The 22,360-nt window shown below is 36.7% G+C and overlaps 1 protein-coding gene across 1 annotated transcript in view; it reads right to left on the bottom strand.

Annotated features, from left to right (window-relative positions):
- The window catches only part of ESF1 (ESF1 nucleolar pre-rRNA processing protein homolog), a 59,525-nt gene that overhangs the window by 5,727 nt on the left and 31,438 nt on the right, over positions 1-22,360 (bottom strand). The window contains exons 10-12 of the mRNA XM_082669890.1: positions 10,199-10,320; positions 7,592-7,679; positions 225-307 (exon numbers count right to left, since the gene is read on the bottom strand). Of these exons, the coding sequence (XP_082526016.1) occupies positions 225-307; positions 7,592-7,679; positions 10,199-10,320 (293 nt within the window). The remainder of the gene's footprint in view (positions 1-224; positions 308-7,591; positions 7,680-10,198; positions 10,321-22,360) is intronic.

Below are 22,360 nucleotides of genomic sequence, written 5' to 3'. Positions count from 1 at the left end.
GCCTGCGCGTCCGGAGCCTGTGCTCCGCAACGGGAGAGGCCTGTGTACCGCAAAAAACAAAAACAAAAACAAAAAAAACTATGCTGCAGAAATTCTTATTTATAAATTCATAACTAAAATAAGTTTGTTTTTTTTTATTAGGGATACTGGAAACACATGGATAACTCCACTTGAACTGTACATATCAATTATCCACTAAGCATGTAACCATGACCATGTCTTACCTTTTGTCTTTCTAGTTCAGCTTGTTCCTCTGGAGATGTGCCATCTTTTGCAGATTTTGTTGATTTCTTCTTTTCTTTTATACCTGGCACAACAAACCAACATAGGAGGGTTAAAAATTATAAGACTATCACAGCAACAATCTGTTTATACTATTTTATTTTAAAAATTTTGTTTATAACAAAAATGCAAGGTATCTATCAATAAATATATAGAAACTAAAGAAAGTAAAAAAATATTACTTAGATGACTATGGGTATGAATGGAATAATAATAGTCTGGAGGGGATAAGAAAATATTACAAAGAAGGAATTTCTTCTGAAAGTAATGTATAATTATATATACATCAGCTAAAAAAGAAAAATCATAAGATCATTTCAACAGATACAGAATAAGTACTTGATAAAATTCAACATCCACTCATGACAAAATATATACATTTAATAAAATTCTATTCAAGGAAATCTTTACAAAGATTAACAAGATAGATTTGATATACATGTAATACAGTGTGCTGAACTGTACTACAAAGTGAAAACAAAAACACTGTACTACATAATGAGAAAAATAGAACAGTTGGCTTAGTATGTAATAAAATGTAGCATCATACATCACTGGAAAAAGAAAGGATTATTCAATAACTGGTGCTAGGCAATTTGTTTTATTCTGCAAAAAAAAATTTGAGCTATAGATGCATCGCATAATTTACAGGAAAATAAAATGCAGATGTATTAAAGAGTTAAACATTAGGAAAAAAAACCCTGTGAGAAAATACAAGGGAACAGCTACCTGATCTTAAATAGAAGGAATGTTTTCTTAGCGTAAGAATAATAGGAGAAATCACAAAGGGAAAAAAAACAAAACACAGGTAATTTTAATATATAAACTCTTAAAACTCATCAGCAAAATGAAAAATTCATCTCTATAATGACAATTTGACGATAACTACCTGTAAGTAAAAGTTTAACAAAACCCTTTCTCTTTCTCTAAAGATAAATTTGATCTTTGTTTAACTTTCTGGTTCTATTATTATTAAACAAAATTACTCATGGGAAAACTGGCTCCTGAGTAGAAAACTGACTATATTTTCAGGCACTCAGGGACTTCTGGAGAACACAAGGTGTTAGATGAGGCAGTAACACACGCAGTTAAGGGCACTTGACTCGGGAGCAGCTGGCCTGGGTTTAAATTCTGGCTCAACTACATTCTAGCTGTAGCAGTTTGTGCTTGTGTCCTTATCTGTACAGTGGGGATTATAATACTTGCACCTACCTCCTAGGGTTATTGTGATGACTAAATACACTAAAAAATGTTAAGAGCTTAATGTCTGGCACATGGTGCTATAAACTGCTTGCTATCACTGTTATAATAGTCTGACTATACATATATAAGGTATCTTGGGTTCCTTGGTGATCACGCAGATGCTTTGATTTTTCTTCCTTTTTTTGTCTGTTGGGAGGGGTTCAGGGAGAATTGGTGTCAAAGTATGAAGAACTACTCTGAAGAGTAAGAAGGTTCAGAATCCACAAAGACATGTTCTGTTACTCTAGAATGTTATTACACAATCTCAACCTTCTCTGAGCTGCTGGACACTGTCTTATTTGGATAAGTTGAGTTCTCTCCTTCCAAATGCAGAGAAACCAATGGTCTCTAAAGTATTAACAACAATTAATGCTTCTACAGCACTTACTAGGCACCAGAAAGTACTGCTGTTTTATTCCATTTTATACAGGAACTGCTTTAGTCCTCACAACAATGCTATGAGGTAGATTCTGTTATTTATTACAATCTTCACACTGTGGGTGAGGAAACTGAAACACAGAGAGGTTAAGCAATTTGTCTCAAGGTGAGTAAGTAAAGGAACCATGATTCAAACCCGAGCACTCCAGCTCAGGCTCTCTGTTAATCACCCATACTTCATCCCTTCGCTATCAAATGTCATTCTCCCTGGAAGAGCCATTTCCATTTAAAATGCATTTTGTTGTAAAATAATAAAGTAAAATTCACAGAACATATAATGATGGCTGAACAACCGCAGCTAATGGGGGATAACAGGAAGTAGAGAGAAGCTTTAGAAGCTGCTCCATGTGCACTAGCCCTGCTGCACTAAGGCAGCCCTGCCTAGCTGAGAGAACACACCTGCACATAAGTGTGGCCTCGTTCACCCCTCACTGCTACCAAGGCGTCTGTCTGCACTTTTAAGAAGAAATATCATTATATGTAGCCCTTCCCCTAAGTGAGATAGTGCTCCTATCTCAAATGTTTTTCAGGGAATGATGTATCTGCTTTAAGATTATAACCTTTTCTCTGTTGTAAGTATGTGCACGTATTTATACATATAAATATCATCAAGGGTCCACTTTCTTAGGGTCTGACTCCCACATCCTAAGTTTACCTCTGCTCTCTTAAGGCAATAGCTCCTTTTGAAGTGAATGGACAAGTGACATATGCAGAAGATCATTCTGTGGCAGGGGAAAAAAATCAGGCTGTATATGATTAATACATAAAGGAGATAAAGATCTTCACATACAGCTGTGGGAAATAATTTCAAAGAGCCCACAATGAACTGTTCCGGATTTTATAACAACCTGGTGAAAAGCCATAAAAATAAACTTGAAAGGAAGACTGCAGCAAGAGAGGAAAAAAATCTCCAAGATGGTCAGGGCTAAAAATGATATCTAATTTTAGTGTGATGAAAATTTCTTTGCTCATGAAGAATTTACTGTGTGCTACATTGAACTGTTTAGTCAGAAGATAAATAATGTGTAGAGACCCTTTCTGCACTGTTAACAAGATCATATTAGGTGGGCATATCTTTATTTTTTTAAAAAAAGCATTTAAAAAAAAAAGGCATTTTCCCTTTGGAAAGCTTTCAGACCTAATTTAGTGAAGAGTACTAGGGAAATGAAAGTCCCTGTTCTGAAACGTTATCTTTATTTTTCAGTGAATCTTTTGGCAAGTAGGAGTCCACATCTCCTGGGACTGTGGCAAAAGGACATATAGATGATTCTAATAAGCTGAATATTAACAGAGACTTGAAATTGGGTGTTGGGGTTTTATAGTTAAGAAAAAAAAATCTGGGCTTCCCTGGTGGCACAGTGGTTGAGAGTCCTCCTGCTGATGCAGGGGACACGGGTTCGTGCCCCGGTCCGGGAAGATTCCACATGTCGCGGAGCGGCTGCGCCCGTGAGCCATGGCCACTGAGCCTGCGTGTCTGGAGCCTGTGCTCCGCAACGGGAGAGGCCACAACAGTGAGAGGCCCGCGTACCGCAAAAAAAACCCCCAAAACTAAACAAGCCTTACTGAGGCCACTATCCCTTTAAGCAAAAAAAGGTAACAATACATCCATGGAAAAAGATGTGCTGCAAACAATTGATCTGTAAAAGGAGTATCTGTAAAAGAAATTCCATTTTCCATTACTTGTAATGTCAGAGAATTGTTCCCATAAAAAAGTTCTTCCAGGGCTTCCCTGGTGGCGCAGTGGTTGAGAGTCCGCCTGCCGATGCAGGGGACACGGGTTTGTGCCCCGGTCCGGGAAGATCCCACATGCCGCGGAGCGGCTGGGCCCGTGAGCCATGGCCGCTGAGCCTGCGCGTCCGGAGCCTGTGCTCCACAACGAGGGAGGCCACAACAGTGAGAGGCCCGCGTACAGCAAAAAAAAAAAAAAAAAAAAAAAAAAGTTCTTCCAGAGTGTTCAGTTGAGAGCTTCTTGTGAGAGAGCAGTTAAGAGAGTTCACTGGAGGGCAGACTGCTCTCCGTACTGACCAGACAGGTGTGGTAAGCCCCCTAGCAATTTACTCTTTAGCAGCAAGTTCCTGCACCCAAGATCACTTGTCCATCATCAGATAATCTTCCTCTGGACCGAGGCATTCTGGCTTTGCTTGGAAAGCTAGCAAGTCCTTGTGTCCAGCTCTTATACATATGGCTCCTGGCTCTGGCTTTGGTCTTTACACAACGCACTTGTAGAGTTACAAAAAGTAAAAGGGAGCCATTAGGATTCAGGTTCTATCATCTACAACTGGCCCTTGTGCAATTCAACCACGTTTTCAGTTCACTCCTCTATAAAGTGGGCTAAAGTTTGGATTAGAGGACAGAATGCATATAAGAGCATTTGTAAACTGTAAAACTACATATGAGCAGTATACTGTAAGCACCCAGCATACTGGCTGAATGAATCAAATATGTGTGCCTTATTATTAGATTTTCATGGTGGTTTATCAAATATCTAAAGTTGTCAAGACAAAGGATACATTCTAATAGGGTATATTTAACATGTGATGTACTTTATTTCACTCCTACTTCTTCAAAAACAAAATCTTATCAAACAGTTTATGCAATTAGCACTAAGCAAATTTCTCCAATACTTCATTTCTACAAGAAAAAATAACTTTTAACTCATTCTAGAAATACATTTTCAAAGCTCTCATCTAATATTGAGTTTGCAGTTTAAAAAAAAATAGAAAAATTATAGCAAATTTACAGTGTAGGGAGTAAAAACTTAAAAGGAAAAATTAGAAAAGATTTCTAGTACTCATATTGGCTCCTAACCCGAGCCAAACACCAGGTCTGGCATCAGTAACTGAACTCAATTTCTCCATATTTTGAAGAGCGTGTAAGTTTAGCTCTGGGATTGCCTAGGGCAAAGGTATCCTGGCTTAAAATGTCTCTGTCCTGCTCAACCATGGAGCTGAACTATACACCCTTCCAAACACTAATGCTTTTCCTCCTATTTCATGGCGGTTCCTTCTGTTTCATAAACTTTCCCCCTACCTTCCAGGTAGTACCTTCTCCAGGAGGACAGAGTACCTTACGCAGCCTCCTGACTTCAGAGCCCAAACCTGCACCTCCCTCTCTTACCAGTGCTTTCTACCCCTTGTTCCATGGTTTGAAATACTATTTAGAGGCTACCGATTCCTAAGTCGGAATCTAGGAGTTATGCTAAATGCCTTCCTTATCCAAATAAAAAGATCGGCAAGTCCACCTCCAAAATATATCTAGAATCCCATTTACTTTTCTCCTTCCATTACCGTCGTGCTGTCTAGACCAACCATCACCTCTAGACCTCTACAAAAGCCTGGTCTCTCAGCTCTCACCAATGCCTTTCTTCAATCTGTTCTCTTTGCAGGACCCACAGTAGTATGTTAAAATGCATACCACATCACGTCACATCCTTGCTTTAAGACCCTTCACCGGCTTCCCACTGTCAGTAGAGTAAAATCCAAATTTGTCACCGTGACACAAGGCCCTGCAGGGTCAATCCTGTGTCCCAGCCTGGCCTTATACCAAACTGCCCCTCTAACCATGCTCCAGCCACACTGGTATCTTTCCATTTCTCTGACACCAGTTCTCACCTCATAGCTGTTCTACCCATCTTCCTCTCATTTGCAATGCTCTTCCCCCAACTCTCTCTGCCTGACTCCTTCTCATTCTGCAGGTCTCAGCTCAAACGTCACCATCTCAGAGAAGCTTGCTTTGCCGACCCTATATAAAGAAAGCTACTCTCCTTCTTCCTCCCAGTTATATGCTCTGTATTACCCTATTTATTAGTTCCTTTAAAACAGTGATATTTGCATAATATTCTTATTTGTTTACCTGTTTAGCATGTCTTCCCTAAAACTATAATCTACTTAAAGGATGTAACTTAGCTTCTATTATTAGTGCTGTATCTCTAGCCTAGCAGAGTGCTTGGCACCTGGTAGGCACTCAAAAATATTTATTGATAGAATGAATAAACATGTCAAGATACCATTTTTTAGTGCTAACTTTATCTAAAAAAAAAAAAATTCACTCTTTTGTTTTTCTCTTTCCTTAAAGCCCTTAAGCCCAGATATAAATAATTATTCCTAGAAAGTATGCTGAAATCAAAAGTATATGGAAAGCAAGCAAACGTAATCTGCATTTTCCCTTGGAACTTTGGATACTAACTTTAGGGAAAACTATTCACAATTTAAATGTGCTGATTCCAAGAAACAAGCTACCCAAGCCACCAAGCTATTTAACTTACTCTTTGAATCCTACCCCGAGTTCTGCAGTTCGACCAGATTTCACATGCCAAATGAAGCACTTTGGAATGAGAACAAGGAAACTATAATGCTTCGCATTTCTCTGTTATAAACTTGGTTTCCTGAAATCGGAGGATAAGGCTAAAATCCATCATCTTCTAGAAATGACTGCTCAGGTATGATAAAAAGCAGAATATGCTAAGTTTCCATTTCCCTTTCCAATTCCTAAGAATCTCACATCCTATAATAGACTTTATTCATCTTGATCTCCTTTTCATCAATAGAATGTCAGTGATAAAAGGCTATAACAACCAAGAAATAATTTTGAGCAATTTTGACTTTCCTGCTGAGAACTATTCTGGCCCACTAGTCACAAGGGACAAGAAGCAGGGAAACTTCATAAAATCCTTCTCTTTACAATGCCAGCTTGGAGTTGCTCCAGCAACAAGCCTTTGGGGTTCATGTGTGTGGTATGCAGAGCAGGGGGAAGCAAAATGCATGAGAACAAATGGAAAATGCTTACAGTGGTCCTGCACTGACTTGTCCAAGTATGGCCTGAACCTTACCACACACTTTTATACACACACACAATTTATACATACCAAAAAGGTAAGAATGAAAGCATTCAGGAAAGAATGACTGGTGCATGCGCAATGGAAACAAAGCTCCCTGGATATAGGAAATCAGATACCTGATAGTTTAGGGATTCAAGGAAAAAGGGGAGGAAGCTGGCTTTCAGCTACAATGGAGCTCATAATGAAGCAGAATAAATGAAAAGGGGATAAAATGAAACATAGATGCTTTTGTCTATTTGAGCCGACAAGTTTTCATACTATGAATGAAACCCTGTTTCACACATGTAAATCATGTAAAAATTAAAAAAAATCATACACATATCCACAAATATATAAACAAATTTATTTCATGCTTTCAATTCTTCATAGTCTGTGCAAAGAGAGACGTAGAATGGATGTGTTATAATAAAGCAGTGAAAGCACTCAAAAATATGACTTCCTTTTTTTCTCATCCTTTTATAGTCAATCTGTCTATAAGGATATTTCCCAGAAAGGCATCTCCAGTAAACTGTTAAATTAATCATATTACCCAAAGTTTCCTATAATGAAATTATTTCTTGTATGTACAGGGGGCATGCTGACCCCTCCTAATCCGATCAATGGTTACATCCCATAGGACAAACTTGCTTATAAGCCACTAGGGAGCTATACAAATTCTAGGAATTTTATTTTTTATTTTTTTATTTTTTAGTGAAACAAAGTGTTTATCAGAAGGAAAAAGAGTATGTGTGAATAGGCACACACAGGCGGACTTTAGATTCCAAGTGAAAACTACAAATATGGCTGGCTTACCTATTTTTTTAGCTTCTTCGGCAAAGTATGGGTCATTCATATCAACATCAGAGGGAACTTCATCTTCACTGGCCTCTTCAGCAAGAGCCTTAAAGTTGAATATAAAAATACATACAGTTTATTATAAGGACCAAAATATACAAGCGTCAAGAAAAACCGTACTTCTTTTAAATCAAGCAGTTCAATCTAAAATTAAAATAGTTTTTTAAATGGATCAGTTTATAAAATAACTCCTGAGTAACTCTTTTGTTTGTTCAACAAATACTTATGGAATACTTAGTAAATGCAGGAACTATGTAGGGCTTTTGAGAGAAATGAAAGTTATCAGATACATGGTTTTTGTCTTCAAAAATTTTACAATCTATTAAAAGAAGTTATAGACACATAAACAGACATATATATAGTAATAGTAATAGTAATTCAAGATAGGAAGTGCCAAAGAGACAAAAATAAAATACAGACATTCAAGGAGAAGAATACTTTGAGATGGGTGATCAGTGAAGAGAGGTGGCCTGCCTCATCTCTCACGAAACTAAGAAATGGCAGTGATTATCAACAGCTTGAAGTACTGCATTGTGGGTTATCTTTTAAATCATTAAAGCAATTCATCTGCTGGTTATTTAAAGAAAATGATAATGAACTTACCATTCTCATCACCCAACTTCAACAATTACCTTGTTTTATCTATAATCCACTCATGAAAACTTTTGTGCTATTTTTAAGCACATCTGTTGGTTACATTTTCCCTAATCAAATCTGAACAGTTTACTAAATTTGTATATTTAAATTTTAAAAATCAAGTCTATAAAATACACAGAACATATGCAAACTGAGATCAGACTAACCAGATTGAGTTTATCCCCAGGAATCTAAAACATGAGTCGTTTCAACAAAAACATTTAGAATGCACATTGCTAAACATCATCCTACATGCTGAAGAAGACCCACCAAGCTCTAAAGAATATTCATTTTGATATTACTATCCTTTTAAGAACAAGGGCTTCTAAGAACTTTTTCACCAAACTATTATAACCGATTCATCAGTAATATGATGTTTCTAACAAAGATTATGAAATACTTATATAGCTAACCACATATTTATTCACATTTTTTTAAACTGTTTTTAGATCTAAATTATAGTATATCAACTATGGCGTATAAACATATTCATTTCTTTAGTAATAATTTCTCAATATCAAATTCAAGTCACGAAGAGGAAAAGGGGAAAAAGTATTTTTAACTTGAATTCTTGAAACTCTTCTATATGTGAAGAACCTGGGGAGGTGGAAGAGATCTGCTGGAATCACCAAGTCCAGTATAGAGCTGAGTCTAGAACAAACTGGGCACTCAACTGATGTATTTTTAATATTATTGATAAAATGAGTCCAGTCTAAGCCCAATGAAGGGAAAGCGTTAAAGCAGAAGATAATCTCAAAGCACCAAATGAAAATCAAAGACAATAGCTGCTAAAGATCTCAGAAAAGAATGACTACTTTATTGACCCCATAAAGACTCATTTGTAAGTCTTCCAATAAACTGATGGCTTAATAACTTGTGGAATTATTCCACTTAAAAGACATTTTACTGCCTGAGAGAGGCAGCATATCAATGGGGGCAGGGCTCTTACCTCATTTCCTCATTTTACTATCCATTTCCAAAAACACTGAGTATAACAGGAATTCAAAACTCACTCCATTGCATCATTCAATTTTGTAGCCCTCTTTCAATATTGCAGCTGTTGTACCAAAAGCACAAGCTTACATCATACGGAGAGAAACAACACAATACAGTAGCAAGAGCACTGGAGCAAGAGATCTGGTTTCTGGTCTCAGCTTGGCCATTAACAAGCTGTGTATCCTCAGACGAATCACTTAATTTTCTACAACTATAAAACGTCAGGGTTGGACTAAAACTAATCATTTAAGATTCCTAAAAGTTGTAAAATTCTGTGATTAGTGATACCATCTTAAGACAATAAATGCATTGCTAGAATGCTGCATTTCGTTGACAAGATAGAGTACTCTTATTGGCAAAAACCCTAAGTGGTCTCTGCTATTACTAAGGACTCTAACTCTGGAAAGATGTTATCCCTGAATGATAGGAGTCAAATCAGATTTTTCACAGACAACATATTTAGCACAGAGAAAATATCCCTGATAAAGGAATCTAATGACAATATGGTGTTAAAAGATCTATACAATAAAATAATACTGAAAAGTGAAAAACGCAGCTTGAGAAACGGAAATACAAAGAAAAAATTTCATTCATGTTGAAAATTTCTCTATGTATACATCCTCAAGTAAAAATGTCTGTATGTACCTCTCTTCCTCAAAAACACAGAATAGAATCAAACTGTCTTACATCTAGAAATCGACTAAACTATGCATTTATTTAGGTAGCACATAAATGTAAAATATTAGAGCAAGGCAGTTAGGTTAAATGATACAGGCTTCGTGTATCATTATGCAGCCTTGCAGAAAACACTTCACCCACCACAGTGAGTGGTCACATTATGAGATACTAGATGCCAAGCACCTGGTACCTTCTGATACTTAGTGGTTGCTCAATAATTATTCGGAATTATTCAGTCATGATTATCACTGATACCTTTTGTTTCTTTTTCAGTCTTTTTTTCTCTTTCTTCTTCTCTAAAAATTGTTCCCATGGGGTCAGTTTATCCTTTCCTTCCAATTTGTTTTTGACCATCTCTTCTGCACTTTCTTTAAGGCCTAAAAGAAAACACAGATAAGTTAGTTTAAAAGCTTCATTCACTGAAAAATGCAATTTACCAAAAAGGGTAATTTACATGTATTTACTGAGTAACAAGATAAAATGCAACACTACAATGTTACAGAGTAATGTAGTATCAATCTATATCAAAGCTATTTCCCAACAACAAATGACAATAAACCTAACCAAACTGAAATGAACAAACCAACTCAGCAAATAAATATATGGTCAAGCTACTAAAGAAAACTCCTTTATTTAAGCTCAAAATTCATTTCTCTGTACTTAATTGAATTGCTTGAGACACTAAGAAAAATTCTGGAACAAAATCTTCTCAGGATGTGACTACTAATTAATCTTGGGTAACAAAAGGTAAGTGGTCTTTAACATAATTATTTCTACTTGCTTCTTTGCCCAAGTAAAAGACTGTATTCCCTGGAAATTACAAGTGACTAACAAAAATTGATTAGTAAGGCAATCCCTGTTGAAATGCCCCAGGAAGAAAGAATTCCTGTAATTTCTCCTCAAGAACTCACTCTGTGAATCCACATCTTTAAGATCAAAAGGAGTATCAAGTTCAGATTCCACCTTGTATGTTTAAGTTCTTTCAATGATGTTATTCTATCTTGTAGTTATCTCTCAAGGTCCTTGTTCATTATATTCTGCAGTTCCTGATTCATGTGTCTAGGTGGCTTATGAAACAACTAGAGTGGGGTGAGAAGAAAGAAAAGGTCCCAAGGCTCATCTTTCAGTTCATGAAGACCTCATTACTGTCAAAGTAAAGGAAACGTGACCACTGTGTTATCCCCTTTGATAATACAGATGTTTGTTTTACTTTGTAGTGTTTTGGGGAGGTCATGGTTGGGTTTGGGGAGAGGGAGTTTTAACATTTAGAGGACACAAAATCCATTAAAAAATTAATGGAATGAATCTAGAGACAAGGTCAACCCAGATTATCTTTCCAGATACATTCTAAATTCTAAGAAAGTGAAAACCATCCTAAGGATATAATAATTCCCCTTTCCCCAGATGAGTATACTGAGACTGAGAACGTTCAGCAACTTGCCTAAGAACACACAACTAGGAAGCCATACAGCTACAATTTTCACTCCTAACTGTCCTCTATACTATTACCAGATACATGTGAAATGCTAGTTTGATATAAAATAAAGAAACGTATAGCCCACGAATAAAATCTAAAGTTTTGGGCCTCAGGTTCCTTATCTGCAAAATGAGGTTAGTCTGGATCAGAAGCATGCAAATCCCTCATCCCGCATACACCTTTTTTCTCCTAAAAGAAAATATTTGGTAGAAGTCCAAATACACAAAACAGCTAAAAGTGGTGTTTTGGGTCCTGAGCCCCAAAGAATAGCAGAAACAGCTGGAACAGATGATCTATAAGGTCCCCTCTTTGGCTCTTAAGCCAAGACTTAATCTCTAAATTTCTGTAAGTTAGAAAAGTATTAAGGTATATGCATACTCAAGGTTATGTAGATTTGTTTTCATGACGTACTGCTGGTATGCCTGATTTATGGGATACTCTCTGATTTACGGGATGCCAAATCAGAAACACAACTCTCAATTCAAAAACGTTTCTTATAAGAAAAACACAATCACTTTACTAAACAGTTTTCAGGAGAAATGTGAACTGTATAAAACATGTCCAGATCTCTGACTGAATCAACAGATACACAGCACCTTAGGAAATGTAAACTTGGATCCTCATTTGGGAGAAAGAAGCAAATCCTGACAAAACAAGTTGAGTTCGAACAGCAAAATAAAACAATTTATATATTATGCCTCTGGGTCAGCACACAGTCCAGTCTCAAATTCTAAATGCACAGTATTGTGTTATTAAATATGATGTTTAAATAATAATCCTTAAGGTATTCTAATTTCCTCATACATTAAGAAAGATTTTATTACTCCAAAATACTAAATTAAGTAATATATTTAGAGTGTTTTTTCCCCCCGCCAAAATGTATTCTCTGGTTAATTTTAATCCTTGAAACTTAAACTCTACTTCTATCTCGGCATGATGCTAAGAAAGGTGTTACTGTTTCTTTTAGGTGACTAGAACATTAGTTTAATGTGTCTCAATCTCTATGAACTACTCCACACGTGACTGGGTCTTGACATTTTTGGGGAATATGGATACCTTCAGAATTTGATAAAAACTATGGAATCTCTGGGACTTCCCTGGTGGTCCAGTGGTTAAGACCCCACGCTCTCAATGCAGGGGGCCAGGGTTTGATCCCTGGTCAGGGAACTAGATCCCGCATGCTGCAGCTAAGACCCAGTGCAGCCAAATAAATAAATAAATAATTTAAAAAGTAATAATAATAAAATGTAAAACAAAAACCTATGGAATCTCTCTCTCAAACACTGTACTGGAAAAACTTGCATACAATGTTCAAAAGTTTATAAATCCTCAATGCTCATTTCTATGTAAGGATCCAAATGGCCTCAGGCAAACAGCATTACCAGGGCAACAGAGGTCTAGGAGAAGACGGGAGTCCATTTCCCACTATTTCAAAACTTATCACTGACATTTGTAGGTTCTACACCAGGGTTTCTCATTTCAGTACAACTGTCATTTTGGACCAGATAATTCTTTGTTGTGAAGGACTGTGCATTACAGAATGTTAAGCAATATATCTGGCCTCTCCACACTAGCTGCCAGTAGCCCCCAGTTATGAAAATAAAAAAATCTCTCCAGAATTGCCAAATGTCCTCTAGGGAGCAAAATCACCCCTAGTTGAGAACCACTGTCCTAGACAATGATTAGAAGTCATTTCTTTCCTTCCCTTTTTCCTCCCTTCCCCTTCCCTTCCCTTCCTTCATTTTTTTGTGAAGGAAGGTGCAGCATTTATTGCAGGTGCCAAACAAGGGGTCCAGGGTAGCTAATGCTCAAAAAGCCTGAACTCCCCAATGGGTTTCAGCAAAGCATTTTTAAAGGCAAGGTGAGCGAGAGGAATCCCAGGGTATGTGATCAGCTCGTGTACAATTCTCTGATTGGTTGATGGTGAGGTAACGGGGTCCTGTCATAGGCATTAACATTATCAATCCTTAGGCACCAGTAGGTCTGGGGGCTATGTGCTCATGGTCATCAAATAGTTAATTTCTTCCATTTGGTGGGGGTTTTAACATCTGTAAAACAACTCAGGAAATGTGCATTATATACTGTTATCTGCGTACTTCAGAGAGGAGCTAAAGCAGAGGACATGGGGGAGGGGTCTGTCTTAGGAAGGCCCCATAGGGTCATGCTCAGTTACAGTAGGAAAAAGATACTGAATCAAACTTCAGCCACCATTAGTTCAAGATACCATAGGTTGTTTCTGAGGGAACCAAAAGGTGATATAGATCTGTTTCAGGACAGGTGATTGGAAACAATTCTCCCTTTCTTGTTCTTTAAGCATTAGAAGTCATTTCTGAAGAGAAGGGCTACTTCATTATTTGTATCACATAAATTATGTTTTATTTTTGTTTGGTACTTGATTATAATAATGTCTTTTTTTAGTTTAGAAGTTTCAACTGAGTATGCCTTTTTTTCCAACTAGAACAAAGGCAGCTGAAGTCACCTTCTTTTGTATTGCATAATATTTAGCATAGTGCCAGACACATAGTAAGTACTTAATAAGCACTTAATTGATCTGTCTTGAAGGAGGAATTCTTATTTCAAGCCAACTGTTTGATCTTTCATGTTTGGAACATAGTCTCTCCAACAGAAAATGAATCAAAACTTTAGGATCTAAATAAATGGCCTTTATCCCAAAGTGGTTCATACATTTTTTTTTTTTTTTTTAGGACCTATGGCTCTAAATAATTCATGAAATATCCTTCTTGGGAAATATTTTTCTGGTATTTAGTTTGTTTACAACAATAAAGAAATAGTATCTTCAGTTAAATACAGTCTGTAATTTTTTGCCTGGCTCTCACTTAATACACCAAAATAGTAGAATGACAAACACATTGCAATGAATTAACACACCACCATGATAACTTAAAAATGCTTTGTTCTTGCTGTCATCATGAGGTCATTTAAATCTCCTGCCACGGATCACAGCTGTTTATGTTCTAAATTCTTAAAAATATGCCCATTCCAGAAGCTTCCTGGCATATGCACAAGAACATTCTTAAGACACTTTTAGCTTCATTTGAGAGCAGCCACTACGTGACTAAAAAACAACTTCATTATAAATGTCTAGTTTTGTGCGTTTGTTTTTTAAAAATTTAAGCATATAGGCAAGGACTGCTGAATTAGTTAAAAATAACATCAATAACCCTACAAATAAGGGGTGAAAAATTCTTTTAAACCAACCATGAGCACAGATGACTGAATTATAACAATAATAACTTAAGCGCAATTCATTCAGACTTATTTTGGCAGTTTGCATACACACAAAAATTCTTTTAAATATCCTTTCAAAATCCACTAAAGTAAGAATATACATTTCTTCTGAACTTGCTCATTTGAAATTTTGAAACGTCTTCAAGGGACAGGACATGAATAACTTAAAATAACTAAACTAGGTACTATGGCTGGTTTTGTTTATAAAAACAAAATACATGTTTTAAGATTTCTGATATAGGCTGAAACTGGCACTTTTTTATGTATGTGAGAACTTAGGATCCATTGAGAATACTTACGAATACTTACGGCTCAGTCTTTATTTATGTATGTTGTATGTTTAAATGAGACCATGTTAACACACAATCCCAAAAGTACCCTTTAAAATGTAACTAACTACCATCGCCAACTGAACTCCCAACTTGGAATTCACTCTGTGTGTAACCATGCCCTGAGGAACACTGACATCAAAGGCACCCTTTCAAACTAGTCAGTTTTCCCCAATGGTGTGGGGAGAGGGAAGGAGACATTTACTTATCCTTAAAGCATATCAGATAGCAAAACTATCAATCTTTGTAGTTTTTAAAGATGAAGATTTTAAGTGTTTCGAACTTGGTTCAAGATTTGTTTAGAACATTGTTCAGACTTTGGTTCATAATTTGAACTTCTGTAAATCCCTCTCTCCTAAACTCTTACAGTACCATATTCTTTTATTCTGCACTATTTATCACAGCTGCAATTTTATGTTTGTGTGATTATTTTTTTTAACTATTATTAATGGTTATCACCCTTACTAGGTTGCAGACTCCATGACAGTAGAGGCCATGGCTTGCTTTTTTCCCCCCACAAAGGTAACCCTATGGCTAGTGGAGGGCCAAGTACACAGCACATGCTGAATAAATGTCTGCTGAATGAATGAAGTGCAACTGAAAGGATACATGAGTCAAATTTGTTCCCAACCTTACAGACAGGGAGCAACAGTTCATGAAATTAAAAAGTAAAATAACAACTAGCCTTGGGAATAACAGTAAATAGCAAAATTCAGAGCCAACAAATGCTCCTTGTATGCACTTAATATTGTTAGAATACCGTTATATCTACTATATGGAAACAATACAGACAGTTATAATAAATATAATAAGGATAAAAGGGTAGTATAGGTAAGCTACTTAGACTGGGAATGGCTTCTCATATAGCATTTAATTCTCTTTCTCCTAAAACAGTCAATGAGGTATTCATAGGAGACACTCTCAAAGTATGTACTAAATGAAGAAATGTTAATGCTTTTTGTTGTTCTTTGTCTAAAAGCTGTTTCAGTGGGTAGCAACTGTTTTGTATTCGCCTTGAATTTGAGCTTATCATTCTCTAACCTCTTCTGAATCTTCTTTTACTCTCCTGTAGAATGATGTCTTCCATTTGCAAGTATATTCATCTTACTGTGAATCAACCTGTCCCTGCTTCTTAGAATCAAATGTTCTTAAAAAGCTGACTTCAAATACAAGACATTTGGGCTTCATTAGGGAGTTATTGTTTCCTGTATTTGTCTGTACTTTATTTGTATGTTTTCTTTGCCTTTCAAGTAGTTTGTGATCATAATGTACGTAATAGCAAGCTGTCCTTAATACTAAAGTAAAATTCTGGCCAAGTCTGATGAAACTATTCTGCTCTTTAATTTGTGGCAAAGAAGATCTATTGTTATTTTTTATACATAATGTTTATAGACAAGGCAGAAAAATGAAAACTTTAATGATTGGGTAAGACGTAAGGAAATGAAGGCAATTTTTTGGAATTTAGTCAAAATAAGAAAGCTCAAACAGAAATGTTATACTAGCTCAGAAGTAGGGAATTTTCGTTGGGGACATGCACTAATCTGCTCTGGTATAGCATGGATCTTGGGTTTTAATGGGCTGTTAGCCAAGGAGGCAGGAGGCAAAGTTTGGAGCCCGATCATGATGGCAGGTCCCAGAGACCACTACCATGAAGCCAGGATCCTTTAGTAGATGCTGCTCCTCCTCCAACAATTTAGAAGGGATACATGCCTGTTTGGGCTTTGGCCATGGGCAGAACAAGGGAAGTAAAAACACATTTTCCCCCCAGAGAATTTATAACCACAAGTCCACAAATCCATGAGTTTGTGGCTAGAATTCACACTATTTGTGTGGCCCCAAACACCCTAATCCAAAAATTTGGTTTCAATAGGTCCAGGATTGGAAGTGCCCTTAGGTACCTGGCAAGTACTCTCTAAAAGAAGTATTTTTTTGACTCAGGCCTCTGAGAATTCCCATAGGTAAAGAAAGATCCAAGAACAATTAGATCACAATCAAAATTCAATATGAACCAGAGTAAGCTGAAAACCAAATAAGTCAGACCTATAAGGACTATAGATTTTGGAATTAACAGAAACAGAAAATAAAATCAGCACATTTAAAAGAACAAAAGAAATTAAAAGATTATCAAAGGTATGAGACAGATTTGGGGAAGAAAAAAAAGTTCCAGAAATGAAAAACATAACTGAAATTATAAAGTCAACCAAGTTACACAGCAGAGGTAAAGAAAAGATTAATGAACTGAAAGACAGAACTGAAGAAATTACCCAGCATGCTGCACAGATTCAAAGGTATGGAAACTATGAGTTAGATACAGAATGAGAAGGCACCACACATATCAAATGGGATTCCCAGAAGGAGAAAATAGAGAAGATGAGGAAAAGGTAATATTTTAAGAGAAAATGGATGAGAAGTTCTCAGAATTTTAAAATGAATGGAAAGTTACTAATCTTCAGGATTCTGGGTATCCAATTAATTCTAAGCAAGAATAAAGGTACCAAGCAAAAAATTACCTACATATATCATAGTGAAACTCTAGAACACTGAAGTATTTTAAAAGCCAGGGATAAAAGACAGCACTGTGGAATAAGGCCAACCCTTTCCTGACAGGGTTCAGAAGTGGGCCCCTGGGCCCTGGAATTAGGGAAGTGTATTCTTTAGTTACGCAGGCTTCCTTACCTGTAAACTCACATCAATAGGGCTCAAGGGGAAGCCCTGAGTTCACAGTAAATTTGCCCCTCCCCAGAAAAGGATCAAGAGGTGACCAGCTCGGTGCATCCATGGCAACAGCAGATACCCTTCCCTCCCTAATCCTCAGCATTCAGCCTCACCACCAAAATCTTGAACCCAGCAGGAATAATCTCTGTGACTTTTATCCCTTATTCATCTTAGTCACCACCAAAAGCTCCTAATCATCAGGTTCCCCCTAATCTTCCATGTTCTAATCCTCAGAAGTTAACTATACATCTACTCTCTCTGTCACTATCTCCCACCCCCTTCAATTCTCTACCACTAAATTCCCTGGAATTCACAGTACATCATCAGTAAAAACTCAATTATTTTATCTCAACATTTTCTTCATCTTCTTGCTCTAACTGAAGCCTGGCTCTCCCCTGAAGATACTGCACAAGGCAGCAGCTTCAAGTGTTTGTTGGTGCTGCTGGTGGTGGTGGCAGCAGCGTTTGGTTTCTTCACAGAGCGCTCACACCAACTGGCCTAAGGGAGGGGGTGGGTGTGTGGGTCATTAGTGCTCTTTATCCAGTTCTAGGAAGTGTGTTACAGGTCCAGGGTTAGGCAGAGTAACTTACTGACCAATAAAACAGAGAATCGACCAATAGATCCACACAGTTTTGAAATATTGGTACCTGACAGAGGTGACATGTCTGATTACTGGGAGAAAGGAGAGATTATTCAATAAATGGAAGAGGATAAAAAACATCTGCCATGTAGAAGAAGTTGAAATTGGATTCCCACCTTATATCATACCAAAAAAAAATAAAAATCAACTCCTGATGAATCAAGGACTTAAAAGTCAAAAATCAGTCCCAAATGATACAAACCCATCTCCCATCAATGTTAACAAAGTTACGAGCTTTAATGAGATATAGTTCATATACCATATAATTCACCCATTTAAAGAATAAAATTCAATGTTTTTTAGTACATTCACAGATATATGCAACCATCACCAGAGTCAATTTTAGAACATTTTCTTCTTCTCAAAAAGAAACCCTATCTCTCTCCCCTGCAGGACACTCTGACACCCCCCCACCCTCCAACCACTAATCTATTTCTTGTCTCTATTGTCTGTTCTGCATATTTCATATAAAATATGTGGCATTTTGTGACTGGCTTCTTTCACTTAGCATAATATTTTCACGGTTCATCCACTTTATAGCATATATCAGTACTTCATTCCTTTTTGTGCATCCAGACTTTTCAGAAATACTTATAAATTAGATGAAAATATACACAACGGAAAGCAAAGGAGTGAATACTGAAATCTGGATGATGGTTATTCTTAGTTATGGGGAAGCAGGAGAGATCAGATGGATAAATTTAAGTTGTTGCACAATTCTAGCTTTTATAGTGGGTTTACTTTTTACTAAAAATAAATAAATAAAAGAAGGTCATGCTGGACCAATGATGAAAGAGTGTCTTAATCCAGAGATTATAATGAATACACTTATGTGAACTAGAGGTACATAAGAATAAAAGGACAAGTTTAATAAACTTGACTATACCATTTTTGTTCTTCAAAAGACACTCTGAAGAGAGTAAAAAGGAAAGTCACAAACTAGGAAAAGCTATGTGCAAAATATATGGCTGATAAAAAACAAGCCCAAAATATAGGAAGAACTCCAAACAGAGGAAGAACTCCTATGAATCACTAAAACACAGACAAAGAACACTACATAAAAAATGGTCAAAAGACATGAACAGGTATTTCACAAATAAGAAAGCAGGAAAAAAATATTCTTTTCATTAGTAATTAGGCAAATGCCTGAGCGATCCTTTAAAAACGTAAGTTAGGTCATATCACTTCCATTTCCCACTGCATTTCAAGTAAAAGTTAAAGTCCATCCAGAGGTCTACAAAACCCTTTGTGACTTGGGCACCTCTCTGCCCTCACCTTCTATTACTGTCCACTCCCTGGCTCATTCTGCCTCATTATTCCTGAACAAATCAGAAATGCTTTCCCCTCAGGGCTTTTTGCATTTATTGCTTCCTCTGCCTGAAATGTTCTTTCCCAGGATAACACACAGGGTGCAATGTCTTTCCCATTAGCTCTTTGTACAAATGTCATTTTCTCAATGAAGCCTTCCCCTACTGTCCTTTTTAAATGGCTACCCCCTCCCACCCATGAACTTCCTGTTCCCCATCTAGGTTTTATCCTTTTGTTTCTATAGCCCTTAATCATCATCTGATTATTTTACCTATTTATTTGTTTACCAATTCCCTTCATCCCCTCTCCCCCAATGTATACACACTAAAATGTAAGACCCCACAAAGGCCTGGATCTTTGTCTGTTTTGTTCAGTGCTATCAGAGAAGAGTCTGGCACACAGAGCAGGAACTCAACAAATATTTGAGAGTAATACACAAATTGAAACCATAATGAGATACCATTACTTACATACTCAATTGGCAAAAAATCACCTGACAATATAAATTAATGGTGAGGATAAAGAGCTATGGGAACTCACACTACTGGTTAGAGTAAATGGTACAAGCACCTGGGAAAACAATTTGGCATGACCTAGTTAAGGTAATTGTGAGCATGCTGTACAACCAAGAAATTCTACACATATCCAAGAAATTCAATATATACCTAGGTGACAAGTCCAAGAATATTCACAAAGACATTGTTTATAATAGCAAAACACCACAATAACCGGCAATAGAACAAATATACTATGATATATCTATAATGGAATTCTATGTAACAGTGAAAATTAACGGACCATGTCTTCACATATGGATTATGAATAACTCTCAAAACAGAACGTTAACAGCAAAAAGCAACTGACAGAAGAATACACAGAGGATGCTTTTATAAACTTCAAAATTAACAAAACTAAATATAGGCTGTTTAGGGATACATGCATAGGTGGTAAAACTATTGTATAGAAAAGGGGGATGATTAATATGGAATGCAGTTTCATAGTTTATTCCGATAGAGAAAGGAAGAGGGTATAAGAGAGGAGTCTCACAGGCAACCGCATATGTTGGTAATGTTCTTTCTTAAGCTGGGTGCACAGGTGTTCATTTTATTCTTTTCCTTTAAACTGTATACATACATAGTGTTTACTTTTGTATCTAGGCTCTACTTTCCCACAATAAAGTTGTTTAAAAAAAAAAGGGTAGTAAATGTTCAGTCTTTGACAACTGTGTGCTAAACTAGGTTTCACTGCCTTTAGTCATTTAATCCCCATCAGAACAGTAGGTACCTAAACTCAGATTTTCTGACACAAGCCCTCTATGCTCTTTCCATGATCACAGTAAACTACTAATGCTATCCCAAACTTCCTTGTAAGACAGTCCCGATCTATACACTGTTTTTGGAAAATCCACCTGTAAATTGATGGCTTGAAACTTAGGAGTGTCTAATTGTTTTCCTCCCTGGGAGAGGTTCTGACTACAGAAACTATTAACATAAGGGCATTTTGAGGCTGCAGCACAACCGAAATGTCATTTCTAAATTAATTAAACAAAAAAAAATCTTTCTTTAATAAAAATGAAAAGAAATGAAAAGCACTTCAACCTCCTTAGCATTTCAATATTTAACGACCTCTTAAGCTATATTTTTCTTGCTGCAATCTAAGTATTTTCTTCCACATATACTGGGCTGAGTTTATATAAGTAAACTGTAATTCTGACTACTGCTAAAAAGATTTCCCAAATAACTATTAGGAAAGCAGTGTCTTCCCAACCTTTTTCCTATTATGACAGATATAAAAATAATGCTTGTACAGCACACTGGAGTAAATGGAGGAGGCTACCAGAGAAGGAAACGAAGCTGGGGGCTCTGGTTGGTCTAAAGGCTAAAGGGATCAATACCTGGGGAAATCTGTAATCCACAGGTGGTATGCTAGTTGGGGATCTCTGAAGTAGAGTACCATTTAAGGTTTACTCCTTTTCTAGTATTTGTAATTAACTCAGAGTTTATTTCATTGGCAGTGTCCTCCACTGCAACATTGAAAAGTTACAGAATGAGAATTAATAGAGAATTAAAGTAACACTGAAAATTAGGACTTCAATATATCCATGGCTTGTTTTATAAGCTAGCACTGCTTCTATTCTTAGGGATTCTCTGTTGACAGAAATCTACTAAAGTAATCTATGATGGGTCAAGCATTCTCTGGGTCCAAAAAGATATCAGAATCTTGGAATACCAACTAACAACACGTATGCCTAGAAGCCTGCAGTGTTCAACAGCAAATACGCAAAGCCTTCTGTTGGCTTTTTTTTTTTTTAAGACCTTCAGAGCAGCTTATTAATCAGAAGACAGGCTTCTTAGACATTGTCACACGTGTGATCCTGGCCGTAGACCAAACTGTTCCCATACCCTGAGAAGTCTGCTTCTGGTTCGAAATTATGAATCCAAATAAATTACTTAAAAAAATTTTTAAATCTATGTTTCCACAGAAAGAAGCAGCAATGGAAACCTAAAATGAAATATGATTTATGACAATCTAAGGTGACAATGCTTAGGAAAAGCTTGGTGAAGTCCAAGGCAGACAGATATCCCTAATTTATGCAAGCCAATTCTTACGCCTTCAAAATGCATGCTTCAATTTACCACTGACGCGTATCATTCCAAACACCAAGGGAACCCGCCCAAGTCAAATTATTGGCACTCATC

Source organism: Grampus griseus, assembly GCF_964374135.1.
Source record: "Grampus griseus genome assembly, chromosome: 14".
NCBI classification, from domain to species: Eukaryota; Metazoa; Chordata; class Mammalia; order Artiodactyla; family Delphinidae; genus Grampus; species Grampus griseus.
This window is presented reverse-complemented; position numbering and strand designations above follow the sequence as displayed.